General features: G+C 36.6%; 3 protein-coding genes across 13 annotated transcripts in view; 1 reads left to right on the forward strand and 2 right to left on the reverse strand.

Moving 5' to 3' along the window:
* The window catches only part of selenoi (selenoprotein I), a 788,955-nt gene that overhangs the window by 40,632 nt on the left and 723,230 nt on the right, over window positions 1-25,093 (reverse strand). The window lies entirely within an intron of this gene.
* Window positions 247-11,548, reverse strand: fam166c (family with sequence similarity 166 member C). The gene is made up of 4 exons (XM_028799154.2): window positions 11,320-11,548; window positions 5,711-5,984; window positions 2,146-2,248; window positions 247-498 (listed from the first exon to the last, which is right to left on the reverse strand). The coding sequence occupies exons 1-3, from the start codon at window positions 11,391-11,393 to the stop codon at window positions 2,168-2,170; spliced, it is 429 nt and encodes a 142-aa protein (XP_028654987.1). The 5' UTR covers window positions 11,394-11,548; the 3' UTR covers window positions 247-498; window positions 2,146-2,167.
* otofa (otoferlin a) overlaps window positions 15,366-25,093 on the forward strand; it is a 608,533-nt gene continuing 598,805 nt past the window's right edge. For 3 of the 11 annotated variants that reach the window (XM_051924237.1, XM_051924236.1, XM_051924244.1), the window contains exon 1: window positions 15,368-15,720. In XM_051924237.1, coding sequence (XP_051780197.1) covers window positions 15,642-15,720 — 79 coding nt within the window. In that variant the 5' untranslated portion in view covers window positions 15,368-15,641. Of the gene's footprint in view, window positions 15,721-25,093 lie in introns of all 11 variants that reach the window. The other 8 variants (XM_051924238.1, XM_051924241.1, XM_028797346.2 and 5 more) reach the window with 5 other exon arrangements.

Genomic DNA, 25,093 nt, shown 5'->3' on the forward strand with positions numbered 1-25,093 from the left:
TGTACAATAAACATGTGTGTGGTGAAACCAACATGTCTACCTGTCTGTGTCCGGGCTGTTCCCCACATTATATAACATATATGTAAAAATACATTTAATAGCAATATTACTGAGGTCTGGCACAAAAATAGTATTTATTAAATGAAGTGCTATATTCATTTACACACAGTAGATTTTCCAAATGCAAATGTTATGTAGTTACAAAATGTATTTTTAAGTCTTTATAAAATATATAGCAGACAACTGTTAGTATTACCAATCATATTTTATTGCTTGCATATTTTCATCATAAGCTAATGTACACAAATGTATATTTTATTTAAAAATAAGTTTCCAATGTCAGACAAGCAAAAGAAAAATGAAGTGGTATGAGAAAGGCTGAACATTGCCATTGTAACAGTTATACATTGACGGCTGTTTCCTTTAAGAATCTTTTTCTTGTAGCTAGCGTTATCCACATAGTCATTATTATTGACAGATTTACTGCAGTAGATCTTCCTGTTGAAGACAAAAAAATTAAAATGCATGTTTAATAGTTATTAGTCCAATTAAATACTATGTTGTCAGAAGCTGTCTGCCATTCTAGTTTAGAGGTTATACTTTTAAATATATCTGTTTTATGAGATATTTACTATGCATGTTCAAACTTGATTGTATTACCTATACCATTTAATACCATTTACACAAAAATGAGAATATATTAAATAAAGAATTAATGAATATTGACAATATGATCTATTTATTTATTTATTCATTCATTGGCTGTATTATTTGTCCTGTGACTTTCTATCCTTGTTTTTTATGTTTCTACTGCTGTATGCATCTGAATTTCCCCAAATTTATCTAATCTAATCTAATCTAATCTAATCTATTTAATGCATAAACTATGAGTGAAGCAACTAATGAAGTAAATGGTATTGAATATGTTAAGGGTTATTCATTATGAGTTATAAGACCAGTCCGATCTGTCACTGATGTGGACGCCCAAGTACCGTACTTGTAGGAGTGAACCACCTCTGCATTCACTCCTTGAATAGTGAGCAGACCTAGAGGCTCTTTGCTACCGCGAAAGTCAATACTCCGCTTCTTGGTTTTGCTGATGTTAAGTTGCAAAGTTATCTACCTGACTCCTATTCTCTGTGTCATCCCCATCATCAATGACCCCATAAGTAAAAAATTATCTGAGAATTTCAGCAAGTGACATGACCTAGTGTTATATTTATAGTCTGAAGTGTACAGAATGAAGAGAAACTGAGACAGGACCATTCCTTGTGGTGCTCCAGTGTTGCTTACATCCACATCAGAAACACAGTTCTTGAGTTTCACAAACTGTGGTCTGTCTGACAGATAGTCCATTATCCAGGACTCCATAGTCTCATCCACCTGTATATCTACTGTATGACTTTACTCCTTAACAGGGATGGCTGGGTGGTATTTATGGCACTGGAGAAATAAAAAATGCTCACAGTGCTACCAGCTTTGAAAAGCAGAGAATAAACTTTGTGGAGTAGAGACATAATTTCATCCTCCAGTACAATCTTTGTCTAAGCAAACAAGAATGTTGAAGAAGAAAATATTTACACTGGCAAATATCTGTATATTTAGCCAAACACAAAATATGGAGGAAATTATTGCATTGGTAATTGCTCTTTTTGATACTGTATGTTTATATACCCTTGCTCTATGTTTTAATTTTGGATGGTGAATTGTTTTGTGCAGTCCAAAATGCCAATTTACAAGTCACAGGAAACTGTTATCAGCCAAAACAAAAGTAAGTGCTAACAGCTTGTCTGTAGTTCGGTGGCCCTTTAATGCCATTTTTGCACAACAAATAAATATGGTATGAATAAATAAATACAACAAAATATGTACAAAAAAGCCAAACCAAACAATCAAAGCAAGCATGTCAAAATGGCACCCACAGTCAATGACAGTCTTGTTACCTATGTGATGAAACTAATATGTTACTGTGTTCTCATTGAAGGTGTTTCAAACACTGAGCAAAAATTCACAGACTGTTCCTTTGGAAAAAGGAAGTGGAAGTAAACAAATATGCTTGGATTGTAGTGAAAAAGTGGTAATGGATGATTTTCACATTAACCCATACAGTGTACAACACATAAGTTCCAATTTTAGGATATTTACATAAACACTGGAGAATTCCATTTTAATCAGGAAGTATGAAGTATCCTACTTCTGGCACAGTTCCACTTTTGTCATTGTAATTTTCTCTGTGTTTCTGTGAAAGCTATTCAAAAGACAAAAAAAGATAATACATAATGCAGGAATGATTTAGTTAAAGCTCTTTTCAACAAAATTTCAATCTTATTTTACAATAAACAGAAACTTTATTTTATTCTGGAGAACTTGCATTTTAATACTATATTATGGTTATAAAATAATACTTTTGTAGAAAGAAGTGACTAAAATTTTAAGGTGACAAGACAGCATTACACCAAGAGCTAAAGTGATAACAGAAACAGAAAGCTTTTATCTTGTTTAGAACTTCTGTTAGCTATATGTACTGGATAGTCATTAATTCTCTAGCCCACTTTGTCCTATGTAGGGATACTGGGGGAAAAGCTTATCCCAGCAGCATAAGAGATTATGTAGTGAATCTAACGCTTGAATGTTGCCCATCCATCAAAGCAAAAATATTAACACTAAATTCTTTTTTGGTAAATCATAGACATTAACATATACAGTATGTTTTGGCTTGAGTCAGAATTCCAGTCAAGTCTGTATGGATCTGGCATGGTCTCCCTGTATCTGTGTGAATTTTGATTCTAAGAACTCCCAGTTTTCTCCCACATTCCAAAAACATGAAAGTTAAGATAATTGGTGTCTGTATGATGGCCAAGGGTGCATTTGTCATCCAGCAAGAGACTAGCATATTGTTCAGGATATGTCCCTGCCTTATTGTTGATGATGCTATAGGTCCAGGTCTTCTACGACACTAAAACTGGATTAAGCATGTTTAAAAATGAGAAGAATGAACAACAGTGACCACTTTTTTCAAATAAAGAACAACATGAATTTCTATTTATTCTTTTGGAATGATTATTTACAGTATAATATTTATGCTAAATGAACAGTAATAGTTCCATCTATATGAATTTTAAAATCACAGTCTTTTGTCTATTCTCTAAAATGGTGTTGTAGACTCTATTATAATTAAAATTATAATAAAACCCTGTATTTGTGCTTCTCAGGTAAAAATACAATTACATGCATCTAACAGAAAAATAAATTCACATTAAACCTCAATTTTAATATTTTAAAAATATAGATCATTTTAATATATTCCGCAGCATGTAAAGAAAAAGTTTACATTGGCTTTTCCTCAAACAGAAAGTGAAACGGAGACAATCTATGCATTTCAGGGAAGAATCATATAGCCCTTCCTAAAATGGCTACTGTAAGACCTTATCAAAATGGCTGCCGACTAACCTCCCTTTGCAAAGGGTAAGTACCTGTTTTTGTTTGGTTATAGGCCTACAAACATTTCAACATATTTTAACCATAGTTTTAAGTAAAACTTTGAAATTTTTTTTTTTTACAAACTTCTCAAATTTAAGTACAAAATATGTACAAATAAAATGAAACACAGTTATACCAATGAGCTATACATTATAAAGTTATCCTGTAAATAAGAACTTTGTGCTTTTTTGGTTTAACAAAGAAATATGCTAATTTTTTTCACCTGCACACTGAATAAGTTCTATTGTAAATTAGGTTGGGTGAATGGTTCCATAGGAGAACTGTTTTACAATTTAAGCTTTTGTATAAAATACACTTTCCATTAACCTGGCCAGCCTCATTTACCATGGGATATGCCTTTAAGAACCTACTTCCTTCAGCCACATGTTCTGGATAGGCTTTGTTGTTTACACTGTCTGCACTACAATCTTTGAATATTTCTTGACCAGTGCCAACATTATCACAAACCTTTGCCCTTCCTGGTATTTTTGAGTAACACTGCTCTATGGATCCCAATGCTTCTTCTTTAGCATAATGGGAAACAATGTTTTGCATCACAATCCTATAAAAATACATTTACTTGAACATGAAGAAATCTGGGATTTTTCAGTCTAGATAGATAGATAGATGCAGGTGCTAAGGCAGTGGAGTACATGCAGATCTGGTATGTTCTTCCTGTTTCTCTACAGAATTTCCTTGCATATTCCCAAAGACTTGCAAGTAAGGTTAACTGATAATTTCAGTAATACTTTACCTTTGGTATATTGCATCTACTGGATGATTAATTTATTACTCACATATTATTATGTAATAAGACCTTAACAAAATCATCTTTTGGTCTTAATAATAGGTTTTGCAAATACCATACATTGCATCAATGTTCATATTGCTAACTACACATCAATATTGCTGCTACTTCTTTGTCTTGTCTTTGCACAATGTCTTGTCTTGTTTGTGTTTTAACTTTAAATTTAAATTTTAAATCTATTTTTAATTTATTATTTGCACTTCATGTTGTTACACTGTGGACCCTGAGCTTCGCAATTTCGTCTATCTGTATACTTGTATATGATTGAGATGACAATAAAGTTCACTTTGACTTTGACTTGACTAATGTTTACAAAGCATCACTAAAGTGGTCATTCATTTCTGTACACTGCAGCATATTAAGAGTTTGTGATATGCGGGAAAAGCTCCTTGTGAATAACATTTTCAAAGTAGTTATAAGCCTTATACTGAGGTATGCAATATTGAGAGATATATTATGTCCCACTTTAGCCACTTCAGACCATTCTAAAGTGAAGTTATTTTACAGTAATATGACATATTTAACAATGATAAATAGCCAGTTGGTTGGTGCTTTGTGTTATGAAGACCAATTAACTGCTAATGATGTTATAGAATGTGACTAATAGATGCACAGATAGTACCTAAACTAAAATATTTCCATTATTTCAACTGGGCTCGAATATGAACAGACTCTTTGAAGGACTGGGGCCCTGTCTTAGGATGTTTCCGGCCTCACAACAAGTACAACTGGGATAGGCTCCAGTCCCCCATGAACTGAACTGGATTAAGTTAGCTTGAGAATGAGAAGAGATGAAAAATATATGCACTGCACTGATATTTTTAAATTGATGATAATGGTAGGAAGAGATAGACCTAACAATACAGTCTTCAAATCAAATGTCAGTTATGAAAGCTAATCATCCTTTAAGTCTTTCATCACATATATTTAAGAGTAATAATTAAGATTTACCAAAACAGTCATTCAAGAGTTTACTGCTGAATAAATCATTCCATTCGTGCATGGGTGAATTTGAAAACCCTTCATGAAGACAGCACATGTATACATTTTCAATTTTATGCAGGGTACTCTAATATGCATGGTTACTTTTAAAAAGGATAAACACAATCAATGGGCTTAAATATTTAAATATATGCTTTAAAATGATTAATTAGTTTCTCTTTCATAGTTCACATAATTTTTTAATTATCTTTTACATAGAAGGGAGATAACAGTGTATTGTGTCCATCTCTAAAACAACAAAACTGAATTGATAAAAGCTATAGATTTTCAGCAGTAATTATCTATTGAATTAGTTTTGTGTATTTAATTGATTTACTTTTAGTAATTTTTATTTCAGTTAGTGCAATAGCTATTTACAGGATTTTGTTAAAAAATAGATTACAATTTAGCAGCTCCTGCTTTTTTTCAAATTATATTTACCTTGTGAAATTCTTCAAGTTCTTGCTGCCGGCTGGAATCAATGTTGTTCTTAGACCACTGTGGAGTATAAATTACTCTGTCCCTTTCCCGAGATCTATGAGCAACCATCAGAGAAGGGTTGAAAGACTGCACTGTAGGAAACTGGCCCCCAGTGCTGTATGGACTCTGACTTGCTTCTAGCACTGTTGAGCGAAAATCCTGAAAGTATTTTTTTGTTGTGTTCCCATACGTGTCACCATACAGAAATGTGGTAGTTGGTACGTGGCCACGGTACCTGAAAAAGAAAGTGCAAAGCTTTTTTACCAAAATCAATTAAAATTTTAAGAGTGGCCCTGTATTGTCAGGTCCAGCTACTTGTGATCCAGTACTAGAGAACAAACTTCAGAAAATGGTTGTATGGCTAAACCTTTAAAGATAAATGTGATAAAGATATGACAATTAGAATATTATCAAAAGGTGAGGACATTTAAAAAACTATATGATATCTTGGTGTTTTAAAAGGATACGTTAAAATGTGCAAATTGTCTCACTGGGTACTTAACACAAAGAGAAGACAAGCTATGTATATATGTGTAAGATCTTTTATTTGTTAATTATGTTAACAAATCAGATGGATGAATGAATTGTAATAGGTAAAGATGTCCTATAAATTGTGACATACAAAATGCATGAAAAAAGGTCTTTGAACACTATGAGACACAGTACAACTAAGAAATAAAAAGGTTTACAAGGTTAATATCCAAATACATAATCCAGGACATACAGTATGTGGTAGCTATAGGGAGTGAAAGTATAGTATGCTAAACATCAGTATAGGGCCCAAAAGGGTAGAAAATGTGTGCTGTCAGAAAATGTGACATTTGAAATTTAAAAAATAAAGTAGCTTGTGTAATCAAGAAAAGCTATTTTAATATATATATAACTGTATCATAACTGAAACATTTATTGAAAGAGCTCTTTGCTTGTCAGGTTATTAAATATTTTATCCATCCACGGGGGTCTGCTGGAGCCAATCCCAGCCAACACAGGGCGCAAGGCAGGAAAGAAACCCCGGGCAGGGCACACACACACACACTAGGGACAATTTAGAATCGCCAATGCACCTAACCTACATGTCTTTGGACTGTGGGAGGAAACCGGAGCACCCGGAGGAAACCCACACAGACACGGGGAGAACATGCAAACTCCACGCTGGGAGGACCCGGGAAGCGAACCCGGGTTTCCTAACTGTGAGGCAGCAGCGCTGCCCACTGTGCCACTGTGCCGCCCCTAATGTTTTTTTAAGATCAATTGTTACCAATATCTCATAAACCCTGTTCTCATTCTTGTTAGTTGAAAGGTGAATAATGGCCTGTAAGTTATGAATCAGGAAAGCACATACCTTCCTGCTACTGTATTTCATCTAGTACTTCACTAGATACAAATCGTGTCTTTTAATGGTTTGTAAAATGACATTGGCAAAATTATGTTTAAACAAAAAATAATCAATTTACAGGCCAGATGTGTATAAACTGTTTTAACACATTCAAGTATCCATGAAAGCAGAAGGTACTGTAATCTTTACAAAAGAAAACAAATATAGCAGTGCATTAAGTGTATGTATTGTTATTGCTTTTCTGAAATAAATACCTTCAAAAATATCCATGGTTCAAAAAATTAGGGTAAATAAAACACTGTTGTATAGCAAATGTCTTTCATATGTCCATGAAATATCCTTACCCAAATACAGTATACTGTATGTATACATACTAATTGGCATAAAATAAGAAAACACTCATTCAGCCAAAAATGTGTACACAGGGATAATTAAAGTTTTGAATATTCTCAGTGCTTGGGTCGCTTTTGAACTGTTTTTGTGGCTACCATATAGCATTGCAGAACACTTACATGGCACATGTTGGAGCAGCAAGAGAAAGCCCTTTCATATACAGTGTATTAGTTCCATGGATTAATAGATTTTTCAAGAAAGCACTAAAAGAGTAATTAATTAAAAATCATGTTTTGTTTCAGTTAGAACAGTCACAAAAGTACCCAGGTTATGAATTCTGAATACAAACTTGTTGTTGCTACTCTGAAGATCCAGTTTAGGTCCAGTAGGCTACCACCTAATAGGAAAATGAGGCTGGACCTGGCCAGAGTCCAAGATCAGGCTGTTTCTGATGAGTCTGCACACAGTTTGTGTGAAGAACGTATGGACTTGGGTGCAACTGCCAATCCTAATGTGATGTGAGAGACCTTCCATGACAAGACCCTGAAGGTTGCTAAGGGTTGTGTTACCAGTGTTCCCAGAAGGAAGTGCTTCATCTCACAGGGCGCTCTGGATTTCATGCATGTCTTAATGGCAACTTCGGTCTGTACTGGGAACTGAGAAGGATGGCTGCGAGGGTTCTGATGGCAGATAAGGAGGCATTTGTTAGAGGAATCTGTGAGCAAGTGACACCATCTATGGTCTAGTGACCCATATCCTGCTCACAGAGAAATCAAAGCATTACACACATCCGAATACTGTTCCTCAGGATGTCGCAGTCAGGGTGGCTGATGGAACGATCCTTATGGATGACACTGCAGTTGTGACCCACTGGGCTGGCTACTTTGAGCAGCTTTTTAAAGCTGATCCTCTGGCTAGGACATTGGATATCTCAGGGCCCATGGTTTTTCATGCTGATCCTCCAATTAGCTGTAAACCACCCAATCTCCCTGAGATTGCAGAGGTAGTAAACCAACTGAGGGTAGGGAAGGCTGCGTGGATCTGTGGTATCCTGGGTGATTTTCTCCAGGCTGGTGGTAAGGTTGTCCACCTAGTATCACCTAGTAGAGTGATCACCTGGATTGCGGCAACACAGGGGGATAACACTGCTCTCGGTATGGGTTATTCCCCTAGGGTCATCCTCAATAGGATCCTTGATCACTTGCTCACCTACCAGTGACCGGAGCAGTCTGGTTTTACACTTAAGAAGGCTACCATCGATCACTGCCCTGTGGGACATCCTGAGAATTTGCAAGATCCCCTCAAGGTTGCTGGAAATCATGGCCGGCCTGTGCACTGGTACTGTGATTGCTGTGCAGAGTGGAGGCAGAATCTATGTGTTTTTCCCCAGTTGATTCTAGGGTTCAACAGGGGTGTTCCTTCTCCTACTCTTTTCAATGTATGCATAGACTTGGTGTTGGGCAAAGTTGTCGGGTCTAGCAGCTGTGTGGCATCTGTTGGTAAAGAAAGATTCACTGATCTTGACTTTGATGAAGATGCTGTGATCTTCCTGGAGTCAATGGAGGCTCTGATCGTTGCTCTTGAGAGACCGAGCAAAGAGTCTGAGTGTCTGGGCTTGCAAGTGTGCTGGTTAAAATCAGGCCTTTAATGACCTCTTGTGCATAGCCATTGGCAGTCTGTCTGTCTGCGGAGAGAGTATTGATCTTGTCGAGAGGTTTGCTTGCAGAGACATTCATGTCTCTAGAGACTCTTCCTATGAAGTCAATAGATAGAACGGGAGAGCATGGGGGATTATTAGATCACTGGAAAGGGGTGTGTGGCACTTCATGATATCTATGCAAAAGGAGTAAGGTCCAAATCATTAGAGTCCTGGTGCTTCCTGACTTGCTATATGGTTGCGAGACATGGACACTATCCAGTGACCTGAGATGAATACTGGATTCCTTTGGTACTGTGTCTCTTCGGAGAATCCTTGGGTACCACTAGTTTGACTTTGTGTCGAATGAGCGGTTGATCACGGAGTCCCAAATAAGGCACATTACCTGCATTGTGAGGGACCATCAGTTATGACACTACGGCCATGTGGCATGATTCCCCGAGGGTGATCCGGCTCTTAGGACCCAAGTGGCTGGACCAGACCAAGGGGATGCCCAAGTAACACCTGGCGGCAACAGATAGATGGTCATTTCCGGAGGGTTGAGGGGTTGCCAACCAGGATCCTGAGCTGTTTCATCGTGTGGTGGCCTGAGTCAACACACTGTACCAGTTCATGCTTCCCAACCTGAACTGACCTGACCTGTTTTGAAGCTCATTATTATTACGATGACTATTATTAGACAAAGTGGTCATTATTTATGATGTGTATGGGTATATTCAATGCATTTTTTATACATATAGTAAAAATGTAGAACAAATGAATGGGGTAGTGACACTGGGGACTCAATATTAGAAGACATGGTTTGAATCATGGTGCAGCTGTACAGTGGCTACCTTCTTGGATGATGAATATACTGCTAATTTCTGCTTGGGTTTTTAATCTCCTGATGTTCTCACATCCATGTTTGAATAATTAACAACTGTAAATAGGTCCAGTATAAACACATGTGAGATTGTACCAGCTGACAGATTGGTGCTCTGTTTAGGGCTGATTGATGCCTTGCACCAAATGCTGTTTAGGATCAGGCCTCTAAAACAGATACAAACAAGTTCAATAAATGAATTAATGAATATTTATTTTATTAAACAAATGTACATTAAAGATCTGCACTGCACATTTTTGTGTACTGTGTACTGCATGATAGTATGCCATCTGAATACAATTTTAAGAATATATTACTATATCATAGCTGTCGTAAAGGCACTAGCAAGTTGCATTAGCTGGGCAATAAGTCACCAACAGTATGAGCTGGTATCCCATCATTTAAATGGGCATCTTCAGTTCCAGCAGTAAGGAGCCTACCAAAGTTGCAGGAATTCTAACTAGTGTGGCACTGTCCTTCTGTAAAAAGGGATGTAATGTGAGAGAATCCACTAGGTCAGCGCTGGCAGGCATGGTACAGTGCTTCAAAATGAACCACTTCACTCTAACAAAAAGATTCGCCAGTTATCCAAAAGAAGTAGTTTATATTTATACACTATGTGTGTGCTGTATATAATTATAATATATTAAGTCTTAGATAACTGCTGAATCCAAACAGACTAAGTGTGGAGTAGTGTGTAAAGTATAGGCACTGGAATTGACTATCTTGCTGTCCAGGGCTGCTTCCTGCCTAATGCCCAGGACATACATACATACATAATTAATTTATAAATTGTGTGTTCAAAATATATAGCAAGACCCTCTAAATATATATATATAATATGGGGAAAGAATCAAAATCAACCAGGAGCTATACCAGGAAACAGTGTGACCATATTACTTTGAGCTACTGGCTGATCCTACAGTACTTTTCCATTTTTGGGAGTTTCTGTGTATAGATACATAAAAGCAAGTATGTGTACATACTGGTAATAAATGATTCCATAATACTTAGAAAAATTTTAGTACTAAACGTCGGTAAAACGTGTCAATGTCAAAGAGGCAGCATCAGTAATCTACCCAAATAATCAACGCTAAAGTGCAATTAACAATCATATCGTTATCTCATTATTAGAAGACTAGTTATAGCCGTTGATAATTGACATTAACTAAATTCACAAAATGACAGATAATTTTAATGTTGCGTATGTGCTTCAGGGGTTCGGATTTAAGTCTCCAAAGCATTTAAGTCACACGATTATTTTCTCAGTTTCATCCTACAATAATTTTATATGCCACTGTTTTCTTAATGTGGATCATCAACGTTACATCTGTTACATTTTTTTTCACAAATTCAACAAAAGTTACTCAGGTCATGCTTACCCTGGCATAAGTGCTGGTGGTATATACGATGCATTGTAGTCAGTGATTAGATTCCCTGCTTTTCTATGGGCCATGTCTTCTGAAACAGAATTAAGAAGTCACTCGTAGTGGATCGAATTTTAAAAAGTACAGCAGAGTATTGCTGTTCTTAAAAAAGGCGCATTTGAGTCTCCAGGTGGCAGGCAGATCAGATTCTCACGCGACTTGCATACGCGCAGGTGTTTCTAAGTAACACGCAAACACATCCAGCGTCTGGGTCGGGGTTTCCTATTGGCTGACTGATTTCACCTTGAGCAAACGACAGAATGCTCAGGGCTTGTCTAGTGCTAAAGTATTAAAAACTGGAGGTATGGTACGTTGTGTATCCAGGGGGGTTTACAAAAATGCTTGAAATTTAATTGACTAATAAAAGCATTTTACTTTCACTCAGTCCGCATTTTGAAATAAATTGGACATATAAAATATATTGTATTGATTTGCATATGCGGTGAAAGGAATGTAAATGACAGTTACACAACGGATTATATTCTTGTCTTGCGAGTCATGTAAGAAACGTAAGAGCAGGACTTCCGCACTGATCATTTCCGTCTCGTATTTATTTGACTGACATTCCAGTAGCTAAAAAAAAATCCATTACATGAACCCATTTTCTACTTAAGGGCTGATGTACTTTGGACGTTTTATTACTTACCTATTACAGTTACAGTGTAGAAGCAGTCTAGACTGTAGTTAAAGGCTTGTTATTTATATTACCTGATAATATTCCCTAAAAAATGATGTTACTCAAAAAACAGTTTTGTGTCATTTGGAAATATTTGCCCCAATAAAATATATTTGATTTACATTTCAATAAATCATAAAAGAGGTATGCTGTGTGTACTGCAGATTTTGTTTATAATATGTAATAGGTCTAAAGACTTAAATCAAGTGATATACAGACAATATGAAATGTGAATTAATTTGGAGAATAAAATCAAATAATATTCAGTATCCTCCCTGGGATATTTAAACCAATGTAGGTATGTGCAGCTGTAAAAGCATGTGCTGTAGTGTACAAAATCCTACATTACAGAGTACTCAGGAATAAATTATCATAAAACCCTTCACCTGACCACCTCTGTTAACTATAATGAAATAGACTATCAGAAGATAAAAACAATTAGGAACTCTCCTCCATTCTGTTGTAGGCAAATCATAAGGGCATAACTATATAGTCAGTGCAGAATGTGATTAAAAACAACTATTCCGATGAAAAAATATTCACATCCAAAAAATATTTACAATATAATTAGCAGCTTTTACTGAGGCCTGTTTTGGCTAGAAATTCTAGCACTTTTTACAATAACACTTTTACATAAAATAATAAAAACGTCTGTGCTATACCTTTAGTATAAACGTATGCTTACTTGTGAATGTTACAATCCAAAATGAAAGAGAAGACTGGATGAAAACAGGTAGATAATTAATCGTATCAATTAATTCCCGGAGTTAGACTGTCATTAAATATCTCCTCCAGATTACTTGTGACTTAGCCATAGTACTACTTGTGGGTTCAGGTACATCTCTGTAATTATTACAAAGTCCCAAAGTTCAAGAACTGTGTGTACTCTAATGGCCAAAATGCTCTGACACTTGAGATGTTCCTTCTCTAGCGTTATCTGTTTTCCAGTTGCAGGTCAGACTTCTCTGAATGAATTGTCTGCTCTTTTCTTCTGGGCAAAGCTTCACTTGCTCCTCTACCAGATACCACCTCCTAAATACCATGCAGTTATCAAAACCTTCCACGTAAAACTCAAGGGTATGTCAAAATTTAGCCATTCCTGTCCTTTTGCATTTGTTTGACATATTTTGTTCCTGCCAGTGGGACCTTATTGTCCCCTTTCCCTTCCTACTATTTCACCCAGCAATTCAGGAGTCAAGCCTTGTATGTTGTTCATATAACAAAAGCTCAGCTATGACAGTTTTGAAATAGAAATTAAATTTACAAGTCTCTTTCCTTCTAATTTCTTCTTTTGAATTTGAATGTATTTGCACTATTGACTGTTTATTTGGGTTTCAAAAGGTTTATGCTGCTCTTGGGGTTGTGAGTTTTAACAGGAGAGCTTAAATGTCCCAGCAATCCTGAGAATTTAGTGTTCCTGATTGGGTTAATTTTTGAAAACTGATCTAGTATTGTAGGAAGGTAAAGCAATCAAATGAGGCTTTAAACAAAAACCGTGGAAAGTCTGCTCAAGTATATATTGGACAAGTTTCTGAAGTTAGATCCTTGGAGTAGTATTTACAAACAAGCAGCCCACATTGCCTAGTGGGACTTAGTCTGATGAAGACATATGGCTTACACTCTTGGGGTGAGGTATGGTTATTATTGTATGGTAGACATGAGGTTTACATATCCAAATGGCCTGAACCACGGCATTGCTGCTTCAGTGCATATTAAGGATCCAAAGGTTTTCTGAGAGACTGGCAAATGTGAGTTAGGCATATTTAGACTCAGATTCATGCACAGCATTGGTTATGAAAGTACACTTCTCACTCAGGGTGCATAAGAGAAAACCCATGAAAGAAATTCTTAGCAGATGAAGTAGTCTATGTCTCTATGTATTATTATTATTGTTATTATTATTAATAATAATAATAGTAGTAATAATAGTTGTTACAGTAGTAATAGCATTCTGTAGTTAGAAGAATAGAAAAAAGGAATAGGAATAGAAAATAAGCTTTTACAGTTAAGAACAAATAATTTTGCATCATAGTTGCTTCCTATGCTACATAAAAAGATATAACTCAAACAACACCAAATTGTTTGCAATATTTTCTTTTTCACAAGCTTTGAGAGATCCAATATTGTCAATAGTTACATGTCAAGTTGAGTCAAGTCAAGTGATTTTCTTGGCAAAACATCCATACACAGTATTGCAGCACACAGTGGCACGAAATAACAATTCCCAGGGACAACAGTACAACATATACATAAACAAAGGACAAGTGAAGAACTAAATTAATTAAGGGATAAAGACTAAATGAATAAAAATGAAAAATAAATGATAGAACCACTGCTTGATAAAGAACCATTTAGTTCTGTTGATGTTTCTTTACACATAAAAGTGTTCCTTTGGGCTTTCAAAAATCCCTAATGTGTGAGCAAAATATAATACTGCTTCTTTAACACATTGCTGGATACTAACAAATCAAGAAAAATCAAACTAACCCTGTATTAGTGTGTGCAGCAAGGAGGAAGCATTTTAAAATCAGGAACCCATTGGTATTTCACAAATCTGTTATTATTGATTCGTGGCTGTTTGTAGGACCTCGGACAGATAAAAATAAACGTTCATTCTGGACCCTTCATGTGGAGGATTCTGTTGGGGACCAAAACAGGGTTCTCGTACGGCATTACTCTGAAGAACAACTTTATTTTTAAGAGTGAAGAATGAATGCTTCTCCATTAATCTTCTGTCAGATCCGCAAGAGCACAATACTGAAATGCTTTTACACTGTTCCCTGAGTTGGTTTCTCAAAGATGTGATTTTCTGCTTTGTTGTGAGTGGTACTGTTTCTGAAAATAAAGAAGATCTAACATATGTTAAAACGTCACTTGAATAAAGCGCCCAATGCTTTTTTGGGAATTCTTCCGTTATTGTACACTTCTAAAAGTGTAAACCGTCTACTGCATTCTAAAACACATGACATCCGAGTACTTACTGGGAAAAATGCACGGCACTTTAAAAATGCAGTATAAGCATAATCCATGGCATCGTTAACAGATTCATTTAAATTGCGCATATCAGGTTGCATTTTAGAAACCGTGGCTAGCGTTTAATAAAAGGTGTTCTTAAACAGATCGGGCGGCATTAGAATTCCTTCCCGGGTGTGTTGTGCTTCGACGTAACGTTCAAGCACTGCTAGGGCTCGCTTACTCTTTGGGTTTTCTGTGACGCCTCTGACGGTTCAAATCTCCTTTCACCCCGATCTCTGTCGCCAACCCCCCTCCCCCCTCTTATTTCTGATGATGATACCAAGATAACTGCCTTGCACAGCATAACGAAACTGTAGAAAACACGTGAAAGCTACCAGCCCCACTTGCAGCTGAACCACACGGAGGCTCCTTAATAATTTAAGTGTTCTCTGTCAGCAGAGGGGAAGAAAACAGGATCTGATAGTGGTTCAGGATGGGCGGGGGAGATGTAGCATTGCTGAGAACAGCCATCTAACGCTTTGTGCATTCGTTTGGTCTCCTTCAAAGCAAGCCACTCTCCAATTATCATACATCGCTTTGACCCTCTGCTATAGGAAAACGCTGGAGTAATCAGTTGGGATTGGTGATGGCTCTAATCGTTCACCTACGGACAGTGACAGACCTCAGGGGCAAGGGAGACCGGATTGCTAAAGTCGCCTTTAGAGGTAATTAAGTGTTGTATTACTATTAAGTCTTCATTGATATGTGATGTGTGGCGTGTGTATTTAAGTTATAATACCTTGATTTTTAAAAAATATGTTTCGTTTTCCCATTCTTCTACCACACGCCTTTAATTACTCATTTAACTACATGATTGCTACACGATTCCGGAAACACACAACGTGCTGTTCTGCTGTAAAAAAAAAATCCTTCTTTTATAAAGCGTTAGCAGCATCTCCCTGTCAATTGCATCATTCACGTGAGCAAAACGATCTCAATTATTGATTACGCGTAGAAACAACTTTATTTTTCTTTCTGGATAATATATTTATTTTTCAGATTTTATCCCAAAATGAATTTCGTTTTCTGCCTGCAAATGCACATCAGTGTGAATGAATGCGGCGCACGCTGAACAATTGTGGCAAACTTTGTATCAGCAGGCTGGCAGCGATGCCGCCTTCAGTTGTTATGTAATTCTCTTGCTCCACCCGTTTCTGGCAGCAGCACTTCAACAACTTTCTCATCCTATGATCAATAGCTCATCTAAACACTGAACATCATTTAAAAAATCATATTGTGGGAGTCACAGAATGTGGCAAATCCTTGCGCGAATTTGCCTTAATATTCCTGTCCGTTAAGTTGCAACGATATGTGTTCGCTTTTAGGCAGTAAGCACAAAAGTCCCGTTGTAGCATTAAATATGCATTCAGAGTAATCCCCCGGGACATGTTACTAGACTGATTTATCAGGCACACGTGTAAAAACCTTATCTCTTTTAATGAGGAGTCACACATTTGCACACTTTACAATACAGCTCTTTTGTTGGGGGTGTTGAAAAGAAGTGAAATTAAAGGTAAGGCGAGCAGTTTCCGAGCTGCGGTAATACTTCCACATTTTCCATCGACCCTCTGTCCTGTATTTCTGGTGATGTAGTCTGCACGTGTAGGGATAAAAGCACTTCCAAGCATCTACTGCGGGACCGTTCGAGTTCAACGAGTGCAGCAATCCTTCGATTTACCTCTATTCTTTATGGATTATTGAACGTACTGTAAAGTTCAATTGACAGTTCCTTTTGAAAATGTATTTAAACGTCTGCATGACAAAACAATTTGAAACACATCTGCTAGGAATGACTTAGTTTCAGCATGACTGGGCAATGTATGTTTGTTCCAAAACAGTAAATGTATGTTTGATTTAAATAAATTTGACACAAAATTGACTGAAATGATTCATAATGCAGATATAATTTTAGTACAGTATTCTTGTTTGTTCTCCATATCATCAATTACTTACTTACAGAAACTTTAATTCATATAACATTGTTTATGCTGAATTACTGTATGCATCAATTAAAACACAAAATATGTTTTCGCCCAGTTAGTGCTAAGTGTCTTGATGATGCACACAATGGGGAACTTGGCGCATTTTGCACCTCTGACCAAACTTTCAACACCATCTTTTCAAGTAAGAAACTGCACTGTGCGCCTGTCTGAACTATTAAATAACAAAAGATTAAATGTAATAGTGATCCCCCATTATAAAATGTTTACAGTATTTTAATGAATGTGGAATAATTCATGTCAAATTAATCCTTAATAGTTAATTCCAACCCATCGGTAAATACAGTACACATACCACGAGCATTTAATTAATAACATACTGTACATAACTAAAATCCACTTGCAATAATGTCAATTCCTTATATGTCATGTTAAATTGTTAATTAAAATGACAGAATCTTCATTATTGATATGAAAAATACAAATACAGAATTAATCATAATGAGTTACACTGTTGAAAATGTTATTCATTTGGTTCTTCTACATCTGCTTCAAAAACAAAATGTCACATAAAGTTTATTAGAAGAAAAACTCTAAAATGCGTCTACTTTTTCTTTTTTCATTATTGAATACTGTGCCATAACTGTGACATACAGTATTCTGCAAATCTCACATAGTACATTGGAAAGAATTTAAGGAAAACCATGGCTGTCTGGCTGAGGATATCCTGATTTTAAAGATACAGGAAGCAAGATTCTGTTTAGATGTAAATGTCAATAGATTATTAGGCAGCGTTTTTGTTTTTTGTTTTCATTTAAGCAAAGGTGGTGAAATATATTTGGGATAATACTGTAATTATTTTTTAAAAAAAGTCTGACGTTGTAATGCATCAAAGACACAAACTCATGTTCTCCATTTTTCATGAAAAAAACATTTTATTTTGTTAAATTAATAAAAAAAAATCCTGTAGTTATAGATCTTTGAGTAACTAGGGAATTCATTGCTTTACAGTCCAAACAAAAAGAGCTAGATGGCAAAGAATTCATGTCAGTTTAAGATTTCATTGGCACATTCCAGGAGGATTCTGTTAACTATGACCTTTGTAGCACCCCATATCTAAATGATGTCTGTTTAACTTGCTAACTCTTGTTCATTTTTGGTCACTGTTATAGTGAATGTTTTTGTAGCATAATATTGTGGAGGGCAGCCCATATTTCCCAATACTCACAAACATCATTAAGCTATACGTATAAAACTCTTTGGCTTGCTCTCCTGATCTTCCTGGGACTGTTTCTGGGTCACCTAAAGACTGGGTGTCTGGTACAGCTCTTGAAGGGAACAACCAGGCAATATACTGTATTTGCTAGCTACTCAAACCATTAACTTGACTTGGAGGAAATGGGCCTCTGTTCTGAACTCCTCCCAGACTGCCAATATCCTTAACTTGTCATAAAGAGTGAGTCCAGCAATCTGTGCAAGAACCTCAAGGTGGGAATAGGGGAAATGGATTGATCAAAATATCAAGGATGTAGCTCTACCTTCACTACCACTGTGTGGATCAACATCTGCATTACAGCTACTGTTGTACCAATGTGCTGGTCAATCTCATCTGCTTCTGTCATCAATGAAGAGGACTACATGGTACTGAACCCTTTATTTTTGGTGCAATTATATTTTATTAATTGCAGATAACAAGTCAATTTTTCTGGAAATGGGCTTTGACCTCATATCTGGAGATGCTAATTCTCATCAAGGTCACACCACTTTTAGCTGTGAAACACTCTAGTATGCCCTATATATTACAATAAAATAAGACAAAGAAAAAATATTATCCACAAAATGTAAAAATTCAAACCTTAAATCTCAGAATGTTTCTTAGCTTTACATTGATATTCTCTCCATGAAATCTGAAGCAGACAAGATAGTAGTCCTATAGTCACTTTAAATGTTTTAATGGCAATAAACAGAATACAAATGAGAACTCTTGCTTTCCAGATATAAGGATAAGACATAACCCCACGTATAACAGATAGATAGATAGATAGATAGATAGATAGATAGATAGATAGATAGATAGATAGATAGATAGATAGATACTTTATTAATCCCAAGGGGAAATTCACATACTCCAGCAGCACCTTACTGATACAAAAAACAATATTAAATGAAAGATTGATAATAATGCAGGTAAAAACAGACAATAACTTTGTATAATGTTAATGTTTACCCCTCCCCCCCCCTGGGTGGAATTGAAGAGTCGCATAGCTTGGGGGAGGAACGATCTCCTCAGTCTGTCAGTGGAGCAGGACAGTGACAGCAGTCTGTCGCTGAAGCTGCTCCTCTGTCTAGAGATGACACTGTTCAGTGGATGCAGTGGATTTTCCATAATTGTTAGGAGCCTGCTGAGCGCCCGTCGCTCTGCCACAGATGTCAAACTGTCTAGCTCTATGCCAACAATAGAGCCTGCCTTCCTCACCAGTTTGTCCAGGCGTGAGGCGTCTTTCTTCTTAATGCTGCCTCCCCAGCACACCACCGCGTAGAAGAGGGCGCTCGCCACAACCGTCTGATAGAACGTCTGCAGCATCTTATTGCAGATGTTGAAGGACGCCAGCCTTCTAAGGAAGTATAACCGGCTCTGTCCTTTCTTACACAGAGCATCAGTATTGGCAGTCCAGTCTAATTTATCATCCAGCTGCACTCCCAGGTATTTATAGGTCTGCACCATCTGCACACAGTCACCTCTGATGATCATGGGGTCCATGAGGGGTCTGGGTCTCCTAAAATCCACCACCAGCTCCTTGGTTTTGCTGGTGTTCAGGTGTAGGTGGTTTGAGTCGTACCATTTAACAAAGTCATTGATTAGGTCCCTATACTCCTCCTCCTGCCCACTCCTGATGCAGCCCACGATAGCAGTGTCATCAGCGAACTTTTGCATGTGGCAGGACTCTGAGTTGTGTTGGAAGTCCGATGTATATAGGCTGAACAGGACCGGAGAAAGTACAGTCCCTTGTGGTGCTCCTGTGTTGCTGACCACAATGTCAGACGTGTAGTTCCCAAGACGCACATACTGAGGTCTGTCTTTTAGATAGTCCATGAAACAGTAATTTTGTTCACAGGACTGGGCAACTACCACAATTCATCCAGTATCTTTTTATGGCCAATGAGTTGGTTGACCATTCTTCAAGCAGGGCTCAAGATGCATTTCCTCCTATATTCAAATTGTAATTCATGGTCAGAGGATTTCTTCTAGCATTATGTCATAGACTTTTTTGGGCTTAGTACAAGATCGTTCCTTGTTAATTTAAACCGTTGCTCTGAAATCCCACTGTGAAAAAGTCTGCCAAAAAAGACGTTCTCCTAAGTTTCAATATATAGAAGAGATGCACCAACCAAGAAATCTCCAACACTATTAAGTGTTTTCTGTATATTCCAAAAATCCAGCTATTAAACTGCTGGCCCCTTTCATTAGCATGGAATTATTTCATGGTTGGAATACAGCAGGCAGTTAGCAGGTACCTCTGCGTCTAAGGTATAAAATGGGTTCCAGTGAGACTCCATATTCCTGTACTACTAACAAAATGTATGAAAAGCCAACCCAAAGATGAGAACTGAAGCCATCTCAAAATAGAGACGTCTATCTGTTTTTTCCAAGACATCTTACATATCTTTATTTCTCCTTGATACATTAAGCTGAACCTCAAAGCTTGCAGTAATGGCTCTAGAACTGAAAGTAGCTCACAAGCTGCTCCATCATACCAAAGTCCCAAACACAGAAGAGAAGACAAGCCTGTTTGAATTTCTAAAAAAAACCTATAATAAATTATTATCATTTTTGTTTGTCTATTAGAGATTAATGTCATGTTTTACATGCTAAATATTTTATGATATTAAGTTTATAAACCAAAGTGAAATAGTGGATGCCTACAACAGTGATTACCTCTAAATTTTCTCAGACTGTTGAGGGCTTTTCACACTTGTTTTTGATTTTCAAGATCTATTGATCTGAGAAATGCTAAGTGGGTTTTAAACTGAGGTGCTGAAGGGGTTGTAGTATTTTGTTGATTTTTTTTCACTAAGGCAAGGTCTTCATTAGAAACTAATTACTACCTTTAAAACAGTTTCCTTGAGGTTTCATATTATTTCCCATATTTACTTTATGTTCGTCATTAGATTCAAAAATAGCATGTTTTACATTTGTGATAATAGGTGTATGTTTTTTCAGTTCTCATCAAGTAAAAAACAAAGAACATTAACAAGCGCCTTCCTATTTTTAGCACAGATATTATAAATGCAAGCTTGAGACTGGACCAGAGCTACATGGAGTGGCTTGCTCAGGCACACACAATGAGCTGTGGGTGGAATTTAACCTGTGACCTTTCTATTAGAGCTTGTTAGCCACATGGGCATTTCACCTCGCCTGACTTAATTAATTCAGTTATTCAGTTGAGTTAATACTGTGAAAAGAAGGCTATTTGTTTAAAGCTACTAATTCATGATTTAAGAAACAATAGCTGAAGTGACATTTTGCTACAATGTGTTTACATTGTGTGCACGGTAAAATGCATTTTTTTCTAAATTATGAATGCATGACAAGAATACAGAATACATGTTATATATAATAAATGGTTTACAAATATGACAATTCATTCAATTTACTTTCTTGTTCCACCAGCTAATCTTAATTATGCTGAAGTATAAAAAGAAATATGTTAAAGTATTTTTTTTCTATAATTTTCTAAACAAGTAAGTGTTCCCCAATTTTATATTTTCATTAAGTACAAATAAAAACAGAAACTTTAGATTTTTTTCCACTGTGAGAATTCTTCAGGATTGAATTAATAAAACATAAATGAAGAAAAGAAAAAAATATGTCAATAGCCATTTCATAATGTTTGGACCTTGGTTCAATGGGATGTCATCAGTGAGATGTTTGCAAGTTTTTTACTAATTTGTAAAACACAGAAAGGGACTTCACTCCTTTGTAGTTAAAAAAGTGATCCAAAGCGAACGAGCTTAGTTGTGTGAAGGTTCCCTGCAATGTGTTGGCATGCCATTTATTTAGCATTAGATCCTGTCTTTTGATTACTGTTGTTTGATTTTTTTTTTGTTTAACCAAGGCAAGGTCTTAATTAGAAACTAATTACTACCTTTAAAACAAGTAATTATTTCTATAAGATTTCATATTATGAGTTCATATAAAATAAGCAGTGCTTATTTTATAAACAAAAAGGTGGTGGTACACATACATTGCATTTGGATCAAGTTTGAGGTACCGTGAGTGTATATAGAGGCCAAGAGTCCTAGTGCCACATGTTTGCTTATTTGGCGAAACATAACGTTTAAAATATGAAATTTATAAATAATATTGTGCTTCACAGTTTAAAATTACAAACACAGAGTTTCAAAAATCAAAGAATATTAACCAAAATTTAATAATGAGCTCTACATTCTACAAAAAATGGTTATGTAGTTCCAGAAAGCTATCAGTGTTAAGTTTGACTGGGTTTTAAAGAAAATTCCAAACTTTTTTCATGTTTTCATCAAATGTAGTCTTCCTAAGTTGTTCTCTGCTTTGAGTGTCAAAGACTGATCGTTGTTCTTGTAAGAGCCATGAATCCGCAGGATCGAAACATGTGAGTGGAGGGTCAACCAATCATATTAAGAGAATTGCGGAGACAGTGCATGTCAGTAGTGACGCTCCCATTAGAGAAATCCCATGTTTACACCCACTCACAATACAACTAAGAGCATGCAGTAGAGCAGCTTTGTTCCACTCCAGTTCTGGAGGGCCACAGTGGCTGCAGGTTTTCATTCTAGCTATCTTATTAATTAGTGAACAGTTTTTGCTGCTAATTAACTTCTTTTGCTTCAGTTTTAATTAACTTGACTCAGAACCCTTAGCAGTTTCTTTTTCCTTAATTGGCAGCCAAACAAGACAGAGACAGAAAATGAGCCACCATGTGACCAGCTACCTGTGCCCATCACACATTATCTGAAAATAAAGAAAGATGAAGGTTTCAGTAAGGTTGATCTGCACTGGTCACCAAAACATTTTGATTGTGTTTTTAGGAAATGTCTGCTGTGGCAGTAACAGGCCATTCGAATTAAATAACGGGTTTAATTAACAAGAGTCTGCTTCTAATTAAAAAACTGGTTAGAGTGAAATTGGTTGGAGTTTGAAGCATCAATTTAGCTGGTCATTTGTTGGCTTACTTCACATCTCAGTTCTGTTTGGCTGCCATTTAATGAAGAAAAGAATCACTTCAGAGGACTGAATCCTTACAAAGGGGCTATTAAAATGAATGGAAAAGAAGTTAATTAGAAGTAAAAACTGGTCACTGATTAGGAAAAGGGTCAAAATGAAAACCTGCTGCCACTGCAGCACTGCTGGACCAGAGCTGGACACCCCTTTAGTAAAGCCTGCATGTTTTTGGACTATTTTTCAATGAGGTACTAACAGAATCTGAGAATCTCATCTCTTTAGGTAAGCCGCAGTTTTCAACAGATGTCCCCAATATGGACAAATGTAGTAAGTACCAGAACCAGTTAACATAGAATGCACAGTGCCAGGTAAAAATATGCAAATTTGGACAGCACACAATTGATTATAGAATCATTTAATATGTAGTCGATTCCACTACTAGATGTCGCAGCTGAGGTGCAGAGATGCCATACCACCACTTACCATCACAAGGAAAAGCCCTGCTTTTTGGGATAAGATGTGTCTTCTTGGCAGTTCTGGTAAAGGAAAAAAATAGAAGAAAGTACTATTTGTCTTCGGTCTACAGCAGGAGTAAGCAGACTTTTATTGGTGTCAGTCTGTCAATAACATCACATACAGTGGACCATATGTAAAATCTAGTTGTGACTGTGAATCTAGGTAATCTTAAACATGTTAAAGATAAAATTTAAAAATGGTTGTATAATAAAAGTTTTTTTTCTGTTAAACGTTATTCAAAACGTGCTGAAACACCAATATACAAGTAATTTTAAAGTAAAATTACTTTACTATAACATTGCTCTAGTCATGATGATCATGAGTCTGCTTGCTTCTGCACAAATTGTTAATATCAACTTCTGGTTATCACAAATGGTTAACTCGCTGCAAGGTTTTCAGTTTGTTCATAGACCTTTACACTTCCATCCATCCATTTTCCAACCCATTGAATCCAAACACAGGGTCACGGGGGTCTGCTGGAGCCAATCCCAGCCAACACAGGCCACTAGTGTAGAGTTAGCTTTGTTATATCATTTTTAAAAAAGTAAATCTAATTACATATTTAATACCCACTACTCTATATATTTTATTTATATTTGATAAAATAGAGTGACCGTTGAATTTCAGATCCGTTTTAATATAAGAAAATAGCAAATATTTCAGTATTGATTTAATAATAATGTATATGAATACAATCGATCATTTCTGAATCCCGGGCTGGGTGCCAACCCACCGCAGGACACACACACACCCACACATCAAGCACACACTAGGGCCAATTTAGAATCGCCAACTAACCTGCATGTCTTTGGACTGTGGGAAGAAACCGGAGCACCCGGAGGAAACCCACACGGAGAACATGCAAACTCCACGCAGGGAGGACCTGGGAAGCGAACCCAGGTCCCCAGGTCTCCCAACTGCGAGGCAGCAGCGCTACCCACTACGCCACCGTGCTGCCCACCTTTACACTTGCTTTTAGTAATTTTCATTTGTGTAAAGTCCTGCTCACAATTGTAAGTGCTACAAAATATTGAGGTCTTGTGCACAGCAAGGTAGCAAATGCTTTGCAAACAAATTTGGAGTAATGTACAGTCGGTAGAATCAATTTGAATTGTACTGGAGTTCAGTTATTTTCAGTTGCAGAGCTTCTAGAGTATTCTCTACAATAACAGAAAAAGCAGATGAAAACATTTGCAAAGCCTGTCTTGCTGTGCCTAAACTCCTAAAAGTAAGTTATCTGAACATTATTCCCTAAAATTGAGAAAATTAACAGGTTTTGCATGTTGCAGTTGAGCTGGATTATTGTAAAGAATAGAGGAAAAGATAAAGAGCTGTACTAAAATTAAAATGAGCTCCCCTGGAAAGCTATCAACTCTCTTC

Source organism: Erpetoichthys calabaricus, chromosome 3 (genome assembly GCF_900747795.2).
Source record: "Erpetoichthys calabaricus chromosome 3, fErpCal1.3, whole genome shotgun sequence".
NCBI lineage: Eukaryota > Metazoa > Chordata > Cladistia > Polypteriformes > Polypteridae > Erpetoichthys > Erpetoichthys calabaricus.